Source organism: Dermacentor silvarum, chromosome 4, assembly GCF_013339745.2.
Source record: "Dermacentor silvarum isolate Dsil-2018 chromosome 4, BIME_Dsil_1.4, whole genome shotgun sequence".
Taxonomy (NCBI): Eukaryota; Metazoa; Arthropoda; class Arachnida; order Ixodida; family Ixodidae; genus Dermacentor; species Dermacentor silvarum.
Window position 1 is genome coordinate 138,749,339 of NC_051157.2, and position 16,351 is coordinate 138,765,689.

Sequence of the window (16,351 nt, forward strand, 5' to 3'; positions counted from 1 at the left end):
TTCATCGCAGCTATCACTGCTCCACCGCGAATGCCTTAGTTTCGTCGAGTCGGTCGATTCAACACGAATTGTCTCCGTCCTCGACGAAGTGCCTTTTAATGCCGTTCATGAACTGAGTGCCCTCTTCGTGCCCGACTCAACATGGACAGATGTGTTCAGCCCATTCATCGCTGAAGATCTAACATATTCGCCGCGATCTCAACTTCTCACAATCCTTCAGCACTTCCGCCGTTCTTTCGAAGTTGCGCAAACACCTCTTGGCCGTGCATCAAAAGTCGAGCCTCACATCAACACTGGCTCTCACTCACCGCTGCGACAAAGACCATATCGCGTGTCCGCTACGGAATGTCGCGTGATTGCAGAACAGGTCGATGACATGCTCCGTCGAGGCGTCATTCAGCCTTCACAGAGCCCATGGGCCTCTCCCGTGGTTTTCGACACAAAGAAAGATGCTTCCATCCGCTTATGTGTTGATTTTCTACAGTTGAACAATATCACGCTGAAGGACGTCTACCCACTACCACGCATCGATGATGCTCGAGACTGTTTGCAGGCAGCCGAGTTCTTTTCTTCACCGGATTTGCGGTCAGGCTACTGCATTAGCGCACCCAGGATCTCTGCCAGGGGGGGATTGACAGTTTGCCAATACCATCTAAACAGCACTAATTTCAATTTCTTCACGGGAAATTGTCAAAGAAATGTTCTTTTTGCGAGTGTGCAGACGATTGCCCGTCTTACATCTTAGTTGCAGTACTCAAATGCGCAAGGAAAGAAAAGGGGTTAAACAAAAGGGGGGGCTAAGTCGGCCTCAGGGGGGCTGAAACCCTGAACCCTACCCCCCCCCCCCCCGTCGGTGTGCCACTGGGCTACTGGCAGGTTCCGATGGCAGAGGCCGATCGCCCGAATACTACCTTTGTCCCACCAGACGGCTTGTTTGAATTCATCATCATGCCTTTCGGCCTTTGCAACGCACCTGCTACGTTCGAACGAATGATGGATAAAGTTCGGCGTGACCTCAAATGGAAAATATAGTTGCTATCTTGATGACATTGTGGTGTGCGCCCCTGATTTCGCAATGCGCCTGCTCCGCCTCCAGCACGTACTCACTTGCTTGACCAACGCGGGGTTGCAACTGTGGACACCACAGTTGCAACTCCGCGTCGATTTGCTGTTCGCCAGCTCACCATTTTAGGCCATGTCGTGTCAAAGGAGGGCATTTGTCCGGATCCCGAGAAGCTACGTGCTGTTACTGCATTCCCCAAACCTACCACTATCAAAGAGCTACGCAGTTTCGTCGGCCTTTGTTCTTACTTCCGGCGATTCATTCGAAACTTTGCGTCGATTATATCGCCTCTCACGCAGCTCCTTGGTAGCACTAGAGATATCTCATGATGGTCTCCATAGTGTGACGACGCCTTCACAACCTTGCGCCGTCTTCTCACGACGCCACCCATTCTTCGCCATTTTGACCCTCAAGCGCCAACCGAAATCCATACCGACGCAAGCGGTGTAGGCCTTGGCGCTGTGTTGGCACATCGTCAACCTGGCCATAAAGAATACGTCGTCGCATACGCGAGTCGCACGTTAACCAAGGCGGAGAGCAATCACAACGTAACATAAAAGGAGTGTTTGGCCATTGTGTGGGCGCTTGGCGAGTTTCGCCCATATTTATACGGCCGATCTTTTGACGTAGTGACCGAGCACCACGCACTATCTTGGCTGTCGACGCTAAAAGACCCATCGGGCCGCCTTGCCCACTGCACATTGAGCATTCAAGAATATGACATCCGCGTGGTTTACCGTTACGGGCGAAAGCATTCCGACGCTGCGCGCTATCCCGATCACCGCTTCCAACGAAGATCAGTCACGACTCCTCCTGCGAGTGCACATTCTCGTCTCTGGACTTTGACACTATTGCTGCTGCACAGCGTAATGATTCCTGGACTGCATCTCCGTTCGACCTCCTCTCGGATACGTCGGAAGTTTCAGCGTCACGAACGCTACGGCGCCAAGTTCCTCATTTTGCGATTCGTAGACCAGCTACTGTATCGACGCAACTATGCCCCCGAGGGACGCACATGGTTACTCGTCATTCTGAGAACCTTGTGATCAGAGATCTGCTCCTCGTTCCACGTCGATCCTCAGTGTGGCCACGCGGGAGTCTTCAAGACCTACGAAAGACTTCGACATAGCTATTACTGGCGGGGAATGCACAATTTTGTTCGAAACTTCGTCCGCTCTTGTCATGAGTGCCAATGCCGGAAAGCGCCACCGCACAACTCCGCCGGTGAACTCCAGCCTTTACAATGCCCATCCCGACACTTCAATCGCGTGGGGATAGATCTCTACGGGCCACTTCCGTTGACTCCTACCGGCAACAGGTGGATAATCGTTGCAGTAGACCACTTGACCCGTTATGCGGAGACTGCGGCTCTACCAAATGCTACAGCGCAGGAGATCGCCAATTTATTACTACACCGTTTTCTCCTTCGTCATGGAGGTCCACGTGAACTTTTAAGCGAGAGAGGTCATGCCTTCTTATCTGAAGTCATCGAACAACTGCTTGCTGAATGCGCTATTGTTCATCGTAAATGCACTGCCTATCACCCACAGATTAACGGTACCACGGAACGCTTTAATCGAACTCTTGGTGACATGCTCGCCATGTACGTCTCACCTGATCACTCTAATTGGGACCTAGTTCTTCCGTTTGTCACCTACGCCTACAACACCGCGACTCAGGCCACCACCGGCTTCTTTTAACCTTTTACCTTCTTTACGGCCGGCATCCTTCGCACACAATCGACACCATTCTGCCCTACCGGCCGGACACATCCGAATGCCTGCCGATCTCGGAAGCCGCCAGACACGCCGAAGAATGTCGCCAGCTGGCCCGCCGTTTCACCTCGGACGGCCAGAACCGCCAAAAAGCCGTTCACGACGCCCGGAACTCGACTCCCAATTTTCTCCCGGGCACCCTCGTCTGGTTGTTAGTGCCACACCACACGCCTGGGCTCGCTTCAAAACTCCTTCCGAAGTACGACGGGCCATACCGCGTTCTCGAGAGAACATCACCCGTTAATTACCTGGTGGAGCCACTCACGCCGCCGTCTGGCATGCGACATCGTAACCGCGAAGTCGTTAACGTTCAGCGTCTCAAGCCATATCATTCTACCGTCCTTCCAGAAAACTAAGTCACCAGGATGAACCCTTTACTTCCGCGGGGCCATTGTAAGGAAGACACCGAACGTCGGCGCAGAGATAGCAGCATCGGCAGGATCAAGCGCGCAGCAGAGGCTCGAGCTAAGGGACTGTGCTTGGTGCATACTGCAACCGGCTGTCGCTACTAATCTCAATAAATCTCCGTTATATTACTTTATTAATTGTTCGCTATTGCCCCGACGCGCGCGCGTGTCCCAATTTCACCTGCCGAGGATGCGAGCGCCATCTGGATATGATTTTCGCAAGTAATCTACCCGAGCACGCCGCTGTTGGTATGGTAGAAATGCTGGCAAAGGGGTTTGTGTTTGAATTTCCTCGTAACAGAATTATGTTTTCTCGTACATTCAAATTACAATCTGACTGCACCCATGTCTGTAGGTTGCGGTTAAGTCGTACTTCTACCATTTTTCTGACGAATTTCACTGTGATAAATTTAATTTTTGTTCACTAACACCTTGCGCCACGCGGAGGGCCTCCGCGGTCGGGGTGGTTCGGGATGATTTTCTCCTTCACTAACACCTTGCGCTACGCGGAGGGCTTGCGTGGTGGGGGTGGTTCGGGATAATTTTCGCCGCCACGGACGCAGACGCCGATGCCGGATATCCTGCGACACGGTGTCCTTAACGCTGTCGCGTTAAAATTCAAGGGAATGGGGGCAGTCGGGACATCCAGGCATCCCCTCCGGATCCGCGAATGGCTGTTCATTTGGAGCAAGTAGAATTATACACGAAACGACGTGCGACTTCTGTGGTATATTGCTATGTCGCACAAGTAGCACGTTCAAAACAACACATGCACTAGTCTAATATAGCAAATAAATCATCTATAGTGTTGTATAGTATCTATTGTCTTGGTTGTTGACATAAGCGCTCTGTGCGCACAATGGTGTATGTTTTCCTACGCAGATCTAAAGAAAAGGATTTATCATTTCCAATACTACGATGACGGCGACAAGTGTGCAGTAATAACCTTTAATGACGGGCCAGGTAGGAATAAGTTCCACCTTTACTTTATAATTTGCTAGTGCAGTCTTCAGTGGTTCTGTTTTATTCATTTAATCATTCATTCATTCATTTACTCATTTAAGATCCTACATCGCCCAGTTGGGCATTATTGCAGAGGCGTCGAAACAATAAAAATTGAGGAGACACTTCTGACTGCTTATGTGTGGGAATGCGAAAGCATTGCAGTCCCTTTGGTGAAATGTTTTCGATTGATAATTTTGACTTCTCTCTTCTAATTTGGTGTGTGTGTTTGCGTACACGTTGGCCACAGACCGGAAACATGCAGACCATTTTGCTGCAAAACGGTTAATTTTATTTCTTGCTATGCTATCTTCTGTGTCTAAAGGTAGGTCCGTCATGATTATGTCGTCTTCTTCATTACCATCCTCACGTTTCACAGCAGCCACTGAAGTAGACGCTTGTTACGCTTTACAGTCCATCGCAGTAGAGACAGCACCGAGGAAATCCGAAGAGCAAGTGACGCGTGGGAGGCAGCGCGCTCATTTTATACACTCATGACGTGGCGCCACCTCCTCCCCACTGTCTGCGCCATCACGTGCTCAAAGACGCATGCACCAGGCCACATCTTTAGTCAGCCACATGGCTGCGACGTGACGTGTGCAATCACGCACACACTAGGAGCACCTTGAATCATACACAAAACATGCCGGCATGAAATGCGCACCGAGCAAATCAGAATACATACATATTCGACCACCAAGAACCCAAGCCAACAGAGCTCCGCCGTTACAACTACTTCTAGACGGAGAAACCATCCGAAAAGTCCAGCAGCTACGAGTGCTCGGTATGCATATACAGGAAACGGGCAGTGCCGGCATCGCCCTGTCCAAACTCAAGCGCACGGTTCGCAGTGTTACTAGCCTCATTAACAGAATAGCACGTAGCAGAGAGGGAATGACGGAGACACACACCATGAAATTAGTACAGGCCTTCGTCATAAGCAGAATCACTTACGCACTTCCTTTCCAAGCGGCCCGACAAACTGACATCGACCAAGCAAATCGACTGCTCCGGATTGCCTGCAAGGCGGCACTCGGCCTGCCAGAAAACACGAGCACTGACCGTCTCAGCGAGCTAGGCATGATGAACACATACGAAGAACTCGCCGCGGCCACACTCATGGCCCAGCGCGAAAGACTAAACGCAACACCCCAGGGGCGCTCCGTTCTAACACGACTACGATACCCTCTAACGCCACAGTTCTGCGGAGACGAGACCATACTTATGCCACCTGATCTACGAGCAAGAATCCATGTGAACCCCATCCCACGTCACATGAACCCTCACTTCCACGTGAAACGGCGACAAGCCCGAGCAGCCATCCTGCGCAAAAGGCAGGAGGACGCAGACACATACTTTACTTACGCGGGCTTATACCCCAGAGGTGAGACAGCGACTCCTACTTACGTCGCTGTCGCGACAAACGGGGGGAGACCGATCGTAGCAGCGTCCGTACGCACGACTTCAAGCGCCACGGCGGAATCCGCGGCCATAGCCCTAGCCATCCGAGACGCTGAGGCCAAGAGCCAGTCGGCTTATATACTCACAGACTCGCAAGACGCCTGCCGGCTCTTCCTTCGGGGAGTTCTACCGGCCGGGGTCCTTCGCATACTAGGACCAAGCCTCCAAATGGAACACGGGATAACCTGGTGTCCCGCGCACACCGGAGTGGAAGGCAACGATCGGGCGGATCGTCTGGCTCGAGGTATAACAGGCCGAGCCGCGATACATACCGCTCGAACGGACGCCTCTCCGACACCCGGCAGCACACCGAGAGACATACTTGAGGCACAACGACTAGAAAGACGAACAAAAGGTCCACCTCACCCCAAGCTCAACAGGCGACAGGCGAGGGACTGGCGCCGAATACAGACAAACACCTACCCACATTTACATAGACTGCACAAAATACATCCTAACAAACACAGCGACAGATGTCCATGGTGCGACTCCACCCCGACACTAGAACACATCACTTACCCATGCACGCAGCGTCCGGCAGACGCCGTCTCGCCGCTACTTAACGATACACTTAGCAATTGGTCGTGGGAGGCGCGACTCTCCGAACTGGACTTGGGGAGCCAACTGGCGACCATCGACCAGGCCCGGCGCGCCGCAATAGCCAGTGGGGCCCTGGAAGAGGGGCTCCACCAACAGTGACCAAGCACGATCTTAATTTAAATAAAGTTGTTTCTCTCTCTCTTTAATAAGCCACAACCTAGATAGATAGATAGATAGATAGATAGATAGATAGATAGATAGATAGATAGATAGATAGATAGATAGATAGATAGATAGATAGATAGATAGATAGATAGATAGATAGATAGATAGATAGATAGATAGATAGATAGATAGATAGATAGGCTTTATTAGAAAAATAATCAGTTTTGTGTTGCCCCGAAGGGGCAACGCTAATAGTCGGGGCGCCTGGGAAGACGACGAAGTGTCTTCTTGATAGAACACTTGTCTCTGTGCTCTCTGAATTTTGGGGGAAATCTTCGCCTTTCGAGGTGCCTCGCCTCCCCGTCTTGCGGCCATGGACGCGGAGCATTCCAGAGGCCCGCCTGGCCAGCAGTCATCACGGCCGTCAACCGCAAGGAAGCGAGTTGGCTCCCCCAGTGACACCGAAGACACCGAGCTGTACTCTATGTCGGAAGACGACTCATCCGATGACAGCTCCATACCCGTCCGGAGCAAGAGGGCGAAGAGAAAGATCGTCAACACATCGCCGTCAACTCCTGCGAGTACAACGACTATGAAGTCAAGGCCTGCGCGCTGGCCACACGTCATCATCTTTATGCCGGAAGAACCCTCAAGCAACCTACGACTACTGAACAGGCAAGCCCTATCCATTTTACTGGAATGTGCGGTGCCAGATCAAATTAAAGACATCAGAATAAATCCACGGAAGAATATACTCGCCATAGACGTGTACAACGTGAGTGCGCTTGGAAAACTTCAAGCAATCACGGAGCTAGGCGGCATCAAAATGCGCCCCTTTATCCCGATCGACGATACATCCATAGCCGGTGTAATTTATGACATCGACATTGCCCTTCCCAATGATGACTTACCTAGCGTCATCAAGCCGGCAAACGAGGGCACTATCATTACGCAAGTGCGCCGCCTTGGGAATACGCGCTGCGTAAAAGTAATTTTCACGGGGGATTGTACACCATCCTACGTTAAAGTCGGACATTTCCGACATCCGGTTCGACCATTCATCCAGAAGCCGCTTCAATGTCATCAGTGTTTCCGGCTAGGACACGTAAAGGGCGTGTGTCCCAACTCGCTACTGTGTCCCCGTTGCGCTGAACCTCACGCAGAAGAGACCTGCGGTGCCACGGTTCTGAAGTGCGCCAACTGTAATGGCCCTCACGCTGCCTCTTCGAAAGACTGTCCCCGCATCAAGAAGGAGCGCGCGGTTCTCAAGCAAATGTCCAGAGCACAATTCGACCCACAGGGAGGCAGCCGAAGCAGTCCGGCGTCGGCGTCGACGTCGGCACCGTCGTACGTCTTCAAAGAAGGCGCATGCTCGAAGTGATAGTGCCCACTCCACTGCGGCACCACTTAGTCGCGCCGCGAAAAGGCCCACCATTTCCACGAAGGAAGCGGATAAGATTCTTTCTTTACAGGAATGGCCTACGCTACCGAGCCGCTCCCTTGCCAAGGAACCTCAAAAGGTCGTCGTCCAACCGGAGCCTTCTCCAGTCATGGATGATGCACCTAAAACAGATCGTCAAGTCATTTCGGTTATGCGTTCCCTCATGGACGCCATCCGAGCACTTTTAGTGGACATGGGGACAACATCTGCTCGAAGCGCACTTAAAGTGCTGGACACCTTAAGCCCAGTGCTTGAATCCCTCAACTAGAAAGATGGCTACTCATACCCCATCCTTCCGAAAAGAAGTCAAGGCAGCGTACGTCATCCAGTGGAACGCCAGAGGGCTAAAATCACGCCTTTCAGATTTTCGTCAGTTTGTGTACACCAATGCATTTCCACTCATCGTCATTTGTGAGCCCAACCTGTCGAAACCAATCAGACTGTCAGGGTACGAATTTATTAGGTCTTCAACAACTGGTGCATGCAGCAAAATCACCGTTTTTGTTCGTCGTGAACTTACCTATGTTTTGCAACCAATTTTCGCCCCACGACGACAATCAATATATATGCATCACAGTTAAAAAGAACAAACTATTGTTTACTCTCATAGGCGTGTATATATCGCCTTCAAGCAATTTTGATACGAAAAGATTAGCAGATATCTTGAGTGTGTGTCCTGCCCCATGGGTCATCATAGGAGATTTCAATGCACACCATCCGGCATGGGGGAGTACAATAACCAATGCAAAAGGACGAAGATTAGCAAGCATCACCTACAACTGTGACCTTACTCTCCTGAACGATGGTAGCCCCACCTTTCTTCGAGGCGTGACATACGGCAGCTGCCTCGACCTTGCTTTCGTCTCCAACTCTCTCGCCAAATGTGTGAAGTGGTTTCCAGACATTGAGACGCATGGGAGTGATCACATTCCCACTTATCTTAACATCAAAGGCTTGTCGTCTAGATCTGGTCCACGGAAGACCATTCGGACCATTCAATGGGCCACCTTCAAATCTGATATGGAAGATGCTTGCCGCGAGGGCCTACCATCTGGGTTAGAGCAAACAATTAAAAGTACGATGCAAAACGCCACCCGCATGATGACGATCTCTTCCACGCGAAATGACTTCGACATAGAATTAGAGCGACTACGAGCACTTCGTCGCCGGGCGGAACGTCGATATCGGCGTACGAAATCAATCCATGACCTTAGGGCGGCCAGGAGGATGCAAAAGAATATCCAACGTCGCATGGATAGATTAGCATCGGAACGTTGGGCAACGTTTTGCCAGACACTAGACCCCCGCAAGCCACTGTCTCACATTTGGAAAACGGTGCAAGGTCTGCGTTGCCTTCCGGAACAGCGTTTTCCATTCAAGGCGCTCGCGCTCTTCCAAGGGCGGCAAGACATCGATGTCGCAGAAGACTTTTGTGCGAGGATCGCCGACCAAGCGACTCGTCCAGATCCTCCAGCCCGAGGTGACGTCCCCCATTCCCGGGATTGCCGCATGGACCTTTCATTTACAATGGAGGAGCTCGAGGCGGCACTAGCTCTCTGCAGGCGCTCTTCATCTCCGGGTCCAGATGGTATATCATACCGAGCCTTGTGTCATCTTGGAGAATCTGCACGGAAAGAATTGTTGAGCCTTTACAACTCCTCATGGCAGGAGGGAAACGTTCCTGACGAATGGAAAATAAGCCGCCTGGTGCCACTCTTGAAGCAGGGCAAATCCCAACTCGAGCTCACCTCTTACCGCCCAATAGCGCTGGCCAGCTGTGTAGGCAAGATAATGGAACGGATGCTCCTTGGCCGCCTAGAATGGTACCTTGAACACTAGAATATTTATCCGAATTCTATGGCTGGTTTCCGACGTGACCGCTCTTCCATCGACAATGTAGTTGATCTCGTTTCGTATGTTCAGCACGAAAGGTCCCGTAAGCGTTTATCTGCAGCTTTATTCTTAGATGTGAAAGGTGCATACGATAACGTATTACATGAGTCCATTCTCGATGCTCTTGCGACGGTTGGCCTAGGCGGTCGAGTCTTTTTGTGGATTGCAAGTTACATATCTGCAAGATCATTCTTTGTGTTAACTGACGATGGCCCGACTACGCGACGCTATACGAGCAGAGGCGTTCCTCAAGGCGGTGCTCTCAGCCCGACGCTATTCAACCTCGCTCTTCTTGGACTTGCTGAATACTTACTAACTACCATCAAGATTTCAATATACGCAGACGACATCTGTGTCTGGACTTCGGCAGTCACACGTCCTCAGATACGTGCGCGGCTTCAAAGAGCAGCAACTTTGACAGCGAGCTACTTGTGTAAACAAGGTCTCAGCATATCACCAGAAAAATGCGCACTAGTGGCATTTACTCGCAAAGCAATGACGCCTTATGTCATCTCAATCGATGGGCGGACCATTTCCTATGTCAGAACCCACAGGTTTCTTGGCGTAATCATTGACCGAGACCTCTGTTGGAGCCCACACGTGGCCTACATGAAACGGCGCCTGACAGCAACTTCCCAGTTGTTTAAATACTTGACAGGAAAGACATGGGGGATGTCAGTAGACGCAATGCTGAAACTCTACAGAGCTCTCTTTCTCAGTTTTTTAAGATATAGTCCACCTGTACTGAACAACACTTGCAAGACAAATATTCGTGTTCTGCAGGCAGAACAAGCTCAAGCACTCAGAGTTTGCCTTGATTTAGCCAGATGCACGTCAACAGAGGCTACTATTGCGATTGCTCGGGACCATGCGATGCAAACTCACATTACGGTGGAAGCCCTCAGAACGCACATCAGACATTTTGCACGTGCCCCCTATCACCACCTTGCAACACTACCTTCAGACCGGCGCCAAGCATCGTTCTCTAAAACTATCATCAAGTACAACGACAAACTTCCCTCGGGCTTCACCGCTGCATCTAAACCATCGATACCCCCTTGGTGTCTTATTAGCCCCACAGTACATCTCAGTGTACCAGGAATCAAGAAAAATCTGAGCTTTCGTCACCTGTGCTGAAACAACTGTCTCTGCTTCTTCTACACGAGAGGTATGCGGACAGTGTACATATTTATACTGATGGTTCCACAAACCTCCAGTGTTCGTCCGGTGCTGTGGTTGTCCCAGCAAAAGCTATTACCATTAGCTTCAGGACTGACCACCCAACGACATCGACATCTGCGGAACTAGCTGCTCTTCGTGCTGCATTTCGTTTCGTCAGTCGGGAGTCACCTCGACAATGGTCAATCTTCAGTGACTCAAAGGCAGCCCTACAATCTGTGCTATCAGCTCTGCGTCGCGGGCCATACGAACAGCTCGTATTCGATATTAGATACTTACTCCATACATCACAGGAGAAAGGACACCACGTGACGTTTCAGTGGCTTCCAAGTCACTGCGGCGTCATAGGGAATGAAAACGCCGATAATGCCGCTCGGGCAGCTCTTGACGACACAAAGGAAGAGGCCATACCGCTCTCACGGTCCGACGCAGCCACCAGACTTCGAGTGCTTGCACAGGAGATCACGCTGGTGGTGCACACCAAGCAGCCAGACCTACCGGAGCAATCTTCACTACCACCTGCCCTCTTTGATGCATCTCTGTATGCCAACTGGACTCCGCCGAAAAGAGGCCACTATGCCTTATCGCTTATGGCTAGGGGTGGCATTCACGAAATCTTATTCATTCCTCATTGGAATGGCCGACAACGCTTTTTGCAATGCCTGTCTTTGCGAGGAGACGCTAGAACATATTCTATGCGACTGTCCTGAATATAATGTTCCGAGACAGTCCCTGGCGTCCGTTCTAGCGCACCTGGACAATCGACCAATGTCAATTGAAACCATTCTCACGTGTCGTCGACAGAAGACATCGCAGCTGAAGGCGACGAAGGGACTACTTAGGTTTTTAAAGGAAACTGGCTTGGACAAGCGGCTATGACAGTGATGTCACGTACCACGCAAGAGTGACGGACTGTACCTGACGATGTGTTTGCTGTGTTATGTGCTCTCTCTCTCCTCATCATATTTCATTCCCCCTCATCCCGCTCCCATGTGTAGGGTAGCAAACCGGTTGTGCTTAACTGGTTAACCTCCCTGCCTTGCCTTCTCCACTCTTTCCTTCCTTCCTTCCTTCCTTCCTTCGGGGCGCCTGGTCCAGGGCTCCGCTGGCTCTTGCCATCTTATCATCTCTCTGGATCAGCTTGATCTGGTCGTCGAGGGCCGAGCTGGACAGCAGTGCCTCCCATTGCTCCCTCGTGGTGTTCGTGTCGTGGTGTTCTATGTTGTGTCGCGTGCACTCCCACGTAATGTGGTATAGGGTTGGTGTGGCCCCGCACCACGGGCATTCGTCCCTGTAGGCTGTGGGGTGTAGGCGATGTAACATGTGTAGGTTCGTGTAAGTTCCTGTCTGGAGCCTACGCCATGCAGCGGCATCCTCCGTCTTTAGTTGTTGATGGTGGGGGGGATATCACAAGCGACTCCCTCTGTGGTAGTTCGGGGTGGCTGAATACTTGGGGTCGACTGGGTCAGGCTCATCTGCAGTCGGCGTGATGAGTGCTCGGTTAGGTACAAATTCTCGAGCTGCTCTGTCGGCAAACAGGTTACCCGTGACGGCAGCGTGGCCCGGTATCCAGATGATGGTTTGGGAGGTGATGCCGTCAGTGTCCTCCTTGGGTTTTTGGGCTAGGACTTGTGCAGCAGGTCTTGCGATTGTTCCCTGTGAGAAGTTGTGGCCAGCCTGCTGGGAATCCGTGAAGATCGTCAGTGGTTTGTTTGCGGGTTGGCCTTTGCGGATGGCTAACGCGGTGGCCATCTCTTCGGCTTCCGTGATAGTGCAGAGGTATGTCAATGCACCGGAGGTAACGTGGCCTCGGCGGTCGCAGACCGCTGCCACTGCGCCCTTATTCTTCGTGCCGTACATGGCGGCGTCCGTAAAATGGGCCGTGTTATGGAACCTGAATGTTTTCTCGATGTACTGGGCCCTCGCTCTCCTCCTGCCGGAGTGTAGGTTAGGGTCCGTGTTGCGTGGTATTGGGGCAATGTGACAGCTGTCCTGGACGTGACGAGGTACCATGCAGGTTTCTTGGGTTCGTAGTGTTGTGGCTTTGAAGCCCAAGGTTCGTAGGACCTGCCGGCACGTGTGAGTCCGCGCAAGTCTCTCTTGTTGTGAGACGTGAAGGCATCTGTGAGTTCACTTCTTGGATGTTACCCGGGATATTATGCGTGATACCGCCTTGACACTGGTTTTGAGGAGCGTAAGGGTAGCCCACTGGTTAGACTGCAGCCACATGCCCAGCACCCTGAGCAATGGCTTCTCTAAAATGGGCCGTGTTATGGAACCTGAATGTTTTCTCGATGTACTGGGCCCTCGCTCTCCTCCTGCCGGAGTGTAGGTTAGGGTCCGTGTTGCGTGGTATTGGGGCAATGTGACACCTGTCCTGGACGTGACGAAGTACCATGCAGGTTTCTTGGGTTCGTAGTGTTGTGGCTTTGAAGCCCAAGGTTCGTAGGACCTGCCGGCACGTGTGAGTCCGCGCAAGTCTCTCTTGTTGTGAGACGTGAAGGCATCTGTGAGTTCACTTCTTGGATGTTACCCGGGATATTATGCGTGATACCACCTTGACACTGGTTTTGAGGAGCGTAAGGGTAGCCCGCTGGTTAGACTGCAGCCACATGCCCAGCACCCTGAGCAATGGCTTCTCTAAAATGGGCCGTGTTATGGAACCTGAATGTTTTCTCGATGTACTGGGCCCTCGCTCTCCTCCTGCCGGAGTGTAGGTTAGGGTCCGTGTTGCGTGGTATTGGGGCAATGTGACACCTGTCCTGGACGTGACGAAGTACCATGCAGGTTTCTTGGGTTCGTAGTGTTGTGGCTTTGAAGCCCAAGGTTCGTAGGACCTGCCGGCACGTGTGAGTCCGCGCAAGTCTCTCTTGTTGTGAGACGTGAAGGCATCTGTGAGTTCACTGAGGGTGTTGCGTAACCCCAGCACCAATAATTTCTCAGTTGCTGTATTCATCGGCAGGCGGAGAGCGGTCTTGAAAGCCATTCTCAAGAGCGCGTCGACCTGTTTCGTCTCGGATTGTGTGAGATGGTAGTAGGGCAGGCTGTATGTGATTCTGCTCACCACAAGGCTTCTGACCAGTAGGAGGGTGTCCGCTTCTTTGCCTATATTCTTGGATGTTACGCGGGATATTATGCGTGATATCACCTTGACACTGGTTTTGAGGAGCGTAAGGGTAGCCCGCTGGTTAGACTGCAGCCACATGCCCAGCACCCTGAGCAATGGCTTCTCTGGTATGAGGCCCCCTTTGAGGTGTACCTCGAGATTTCCTGTTGGGTCTGTGGGGACCTTGTGGTGACCCCGGCCTCACCAGACCTGTATGAGTTCGGATTTCTCGGGCGAGCATTGTATCGTAGTCCCCGTTGGCTGACGTATTCTTGGATGAGGTGAGCTGCAGTTTGCAGCCGTTCTTTTTCAATGAGGGACGCTGCTGTGGTCCAGAGTGTTATGTCGTCTGTGTAGAAGGCGTGACGAAGGCCTTCTACGTCCTGCAGTTTTCTTGCGAGGCCGATCATGGTGACGTTCAAGAGCGTGGGTGAGATGACAGTTCCTTGTAGTGTGCCCTTGTTGGGAGGGCGGTATACTGCAGTCTGGATTTCCCCAATCTTCAGCTCTGCCGTCCGGTGCCTTAGGAAGCTCTGAACGTACTTCTACGTTCGCTCGCCGCAGTTGGTGTTGGTGAGCCCTTCTAGGATTCCTTGGTGGCTGACGTTGTCGAAAGCTCCTTTGATGTCGATTGCTAGGAGGGCATGTTCGCCGCTGCGGGGAACGTTGCTGAGGACTTCTTCCTTGATTTGGGGTAATACGTCTTGTGTGGACAAGCCTGCGCGGAAACCGAACATGGTGTCCGGCAGGTGCTTGTTGTCTTCTAAGTGTCTCTGTAGTCTCTTGTGTATGATTTTGTCGTACACCTTGCCAAGGCAGGATGTGAGCGAGATGGATCTAAGGTTTTCAATTGCCAACTTTTTGCCCGGTTTGGGGATGATGATTATTCGTGCGTGTTTCCACATCGCCGGCACCGTATCTTGTTCCCAGTGTTGGTTGAGAAAGGCCGTGAGCGCGGAGATGGCCTTGTCGCTGAGGTTTGTGATCATGGTGTTCGTGATGCGGTCTGTGCCCGCCATTGTGTTACGGGTGGTGGCTGCGATGGCCGCTCTCACCTCGTTTTCTGTGATAGCTAGGTTCGTCCAATGGTGGGTTGGGTTGTCCCGTGTGTGGTGTTGTACATGGTTGTGTGGGAGCGGGATCTCCATAGCAATTGGTCTTGATGGTGTCGATGGTATTGTTGGCTGCCTGGTTAGGTGTGTACTAACCCCTCCAGGGCCTTGCGCCCCTTTCCTTTGGTTTTGGCGGGGTCCAGGATGGCTTTGAGTATGTGCCACGTCTTGGCGGTACCCAGGGTGCCACCGAAGGAGTCGCAGAATCTATACCAGTTCGCCGAGGCGAGTTGCATGGCATATTCTTCTGCTTCCGCTGTTATTTGTGCTATGCCGTGGAGCCGCAGTGGCGGCAGGGAAGCGTGCTCGTTTCGCACGCCGTTCGATTCCCACCGAGACCGAAATGTACCATGTTTTATTTTCAAAGCCATTAATTTACTTTGTTTACAGAAAACCTCCCCGAGAAATGTGACGGCACTCCGAGCACTCCGAGCTGGTTTTTACTCTTTGCAGCATCGGCCATTTGTGATTTGATCACGCGGGACTTCCTGCCTCATGGGACATATTAATAAACAATATGAAAACATGGAAGCAAGCAGGCGCAGCTACTACTTGAACATTTAACTAAAGCATACATCTTGCAACGATGAGGGAAACCTCCACTCTAGCGCACATGCTCTGGGAGTGCGGGTCGAGATACCCCAAGTTCAGCAAGGATGAGTGGGACTCGCTTCTGCGTAGCCCCGCTCTAGACAAGCAAATCCTGGCTGTCCGGCGTGCCCGCGACCGGGCCGGTGGGCTAGACCTGCCGGTCCCGACGTGGGACTAGCCGGGTGCGCGACGAGTTCGCGTCCTCGCTGGACCTCCAATAAAAGTTATTTCACTCACTCACATATTTGCGGGAACATCTACAATACTCGCAACCCACTGATCCTACTCGCAAATCGTAAAAGGAAAAAAATAACGTGCAGATACATCTGTACGACATCTTATTTCTCGAACCTTTTTAGCATTATCCTTTTTGTGAGACATGTATTATGGACTCATCGTGTAGAAACATTGATTAATACCAGGTTCATCATGAGAAATGGAATATAAATTTTTGAATCGCGACATTTTTTCGCTGCTGAAGAGCTTTCCAACATAGTTCATTGTTAATGTTAGTTACACTGGAATTCGCGTATTTTATAAATACAGCTATGAAAGGTGCTAGTTGGCGCACGTTCATGATTATGTTGCGCTGAGTTCAACACTGGCAAAAATGTGA

General features: G+C 51.6%; 1 protein-coding gene across 1 annotated transcript in view; it reads left to right on the plus strand.

Annotated features, from left to right (window-relative positions):
- Positions 1 to 16,351, plus strand: part of LOC125945021 (uncharacterized) — a 60,901-nt gene that overhangs the window by 29,363 nt on the left and 15,187 nt on the right. Inside the window, exon 4 of the mRNA XM_049666570.1 lies at positions 4,128 to 4,208. Within this exon, the coding sequence (XP_049522527.1) occupies positions 4,128 to 4,208 (81 nt within the window). The remainder of the gene's footprint in view (positions 1 to 4,127; positions 4,209 to 16,351) is intronic.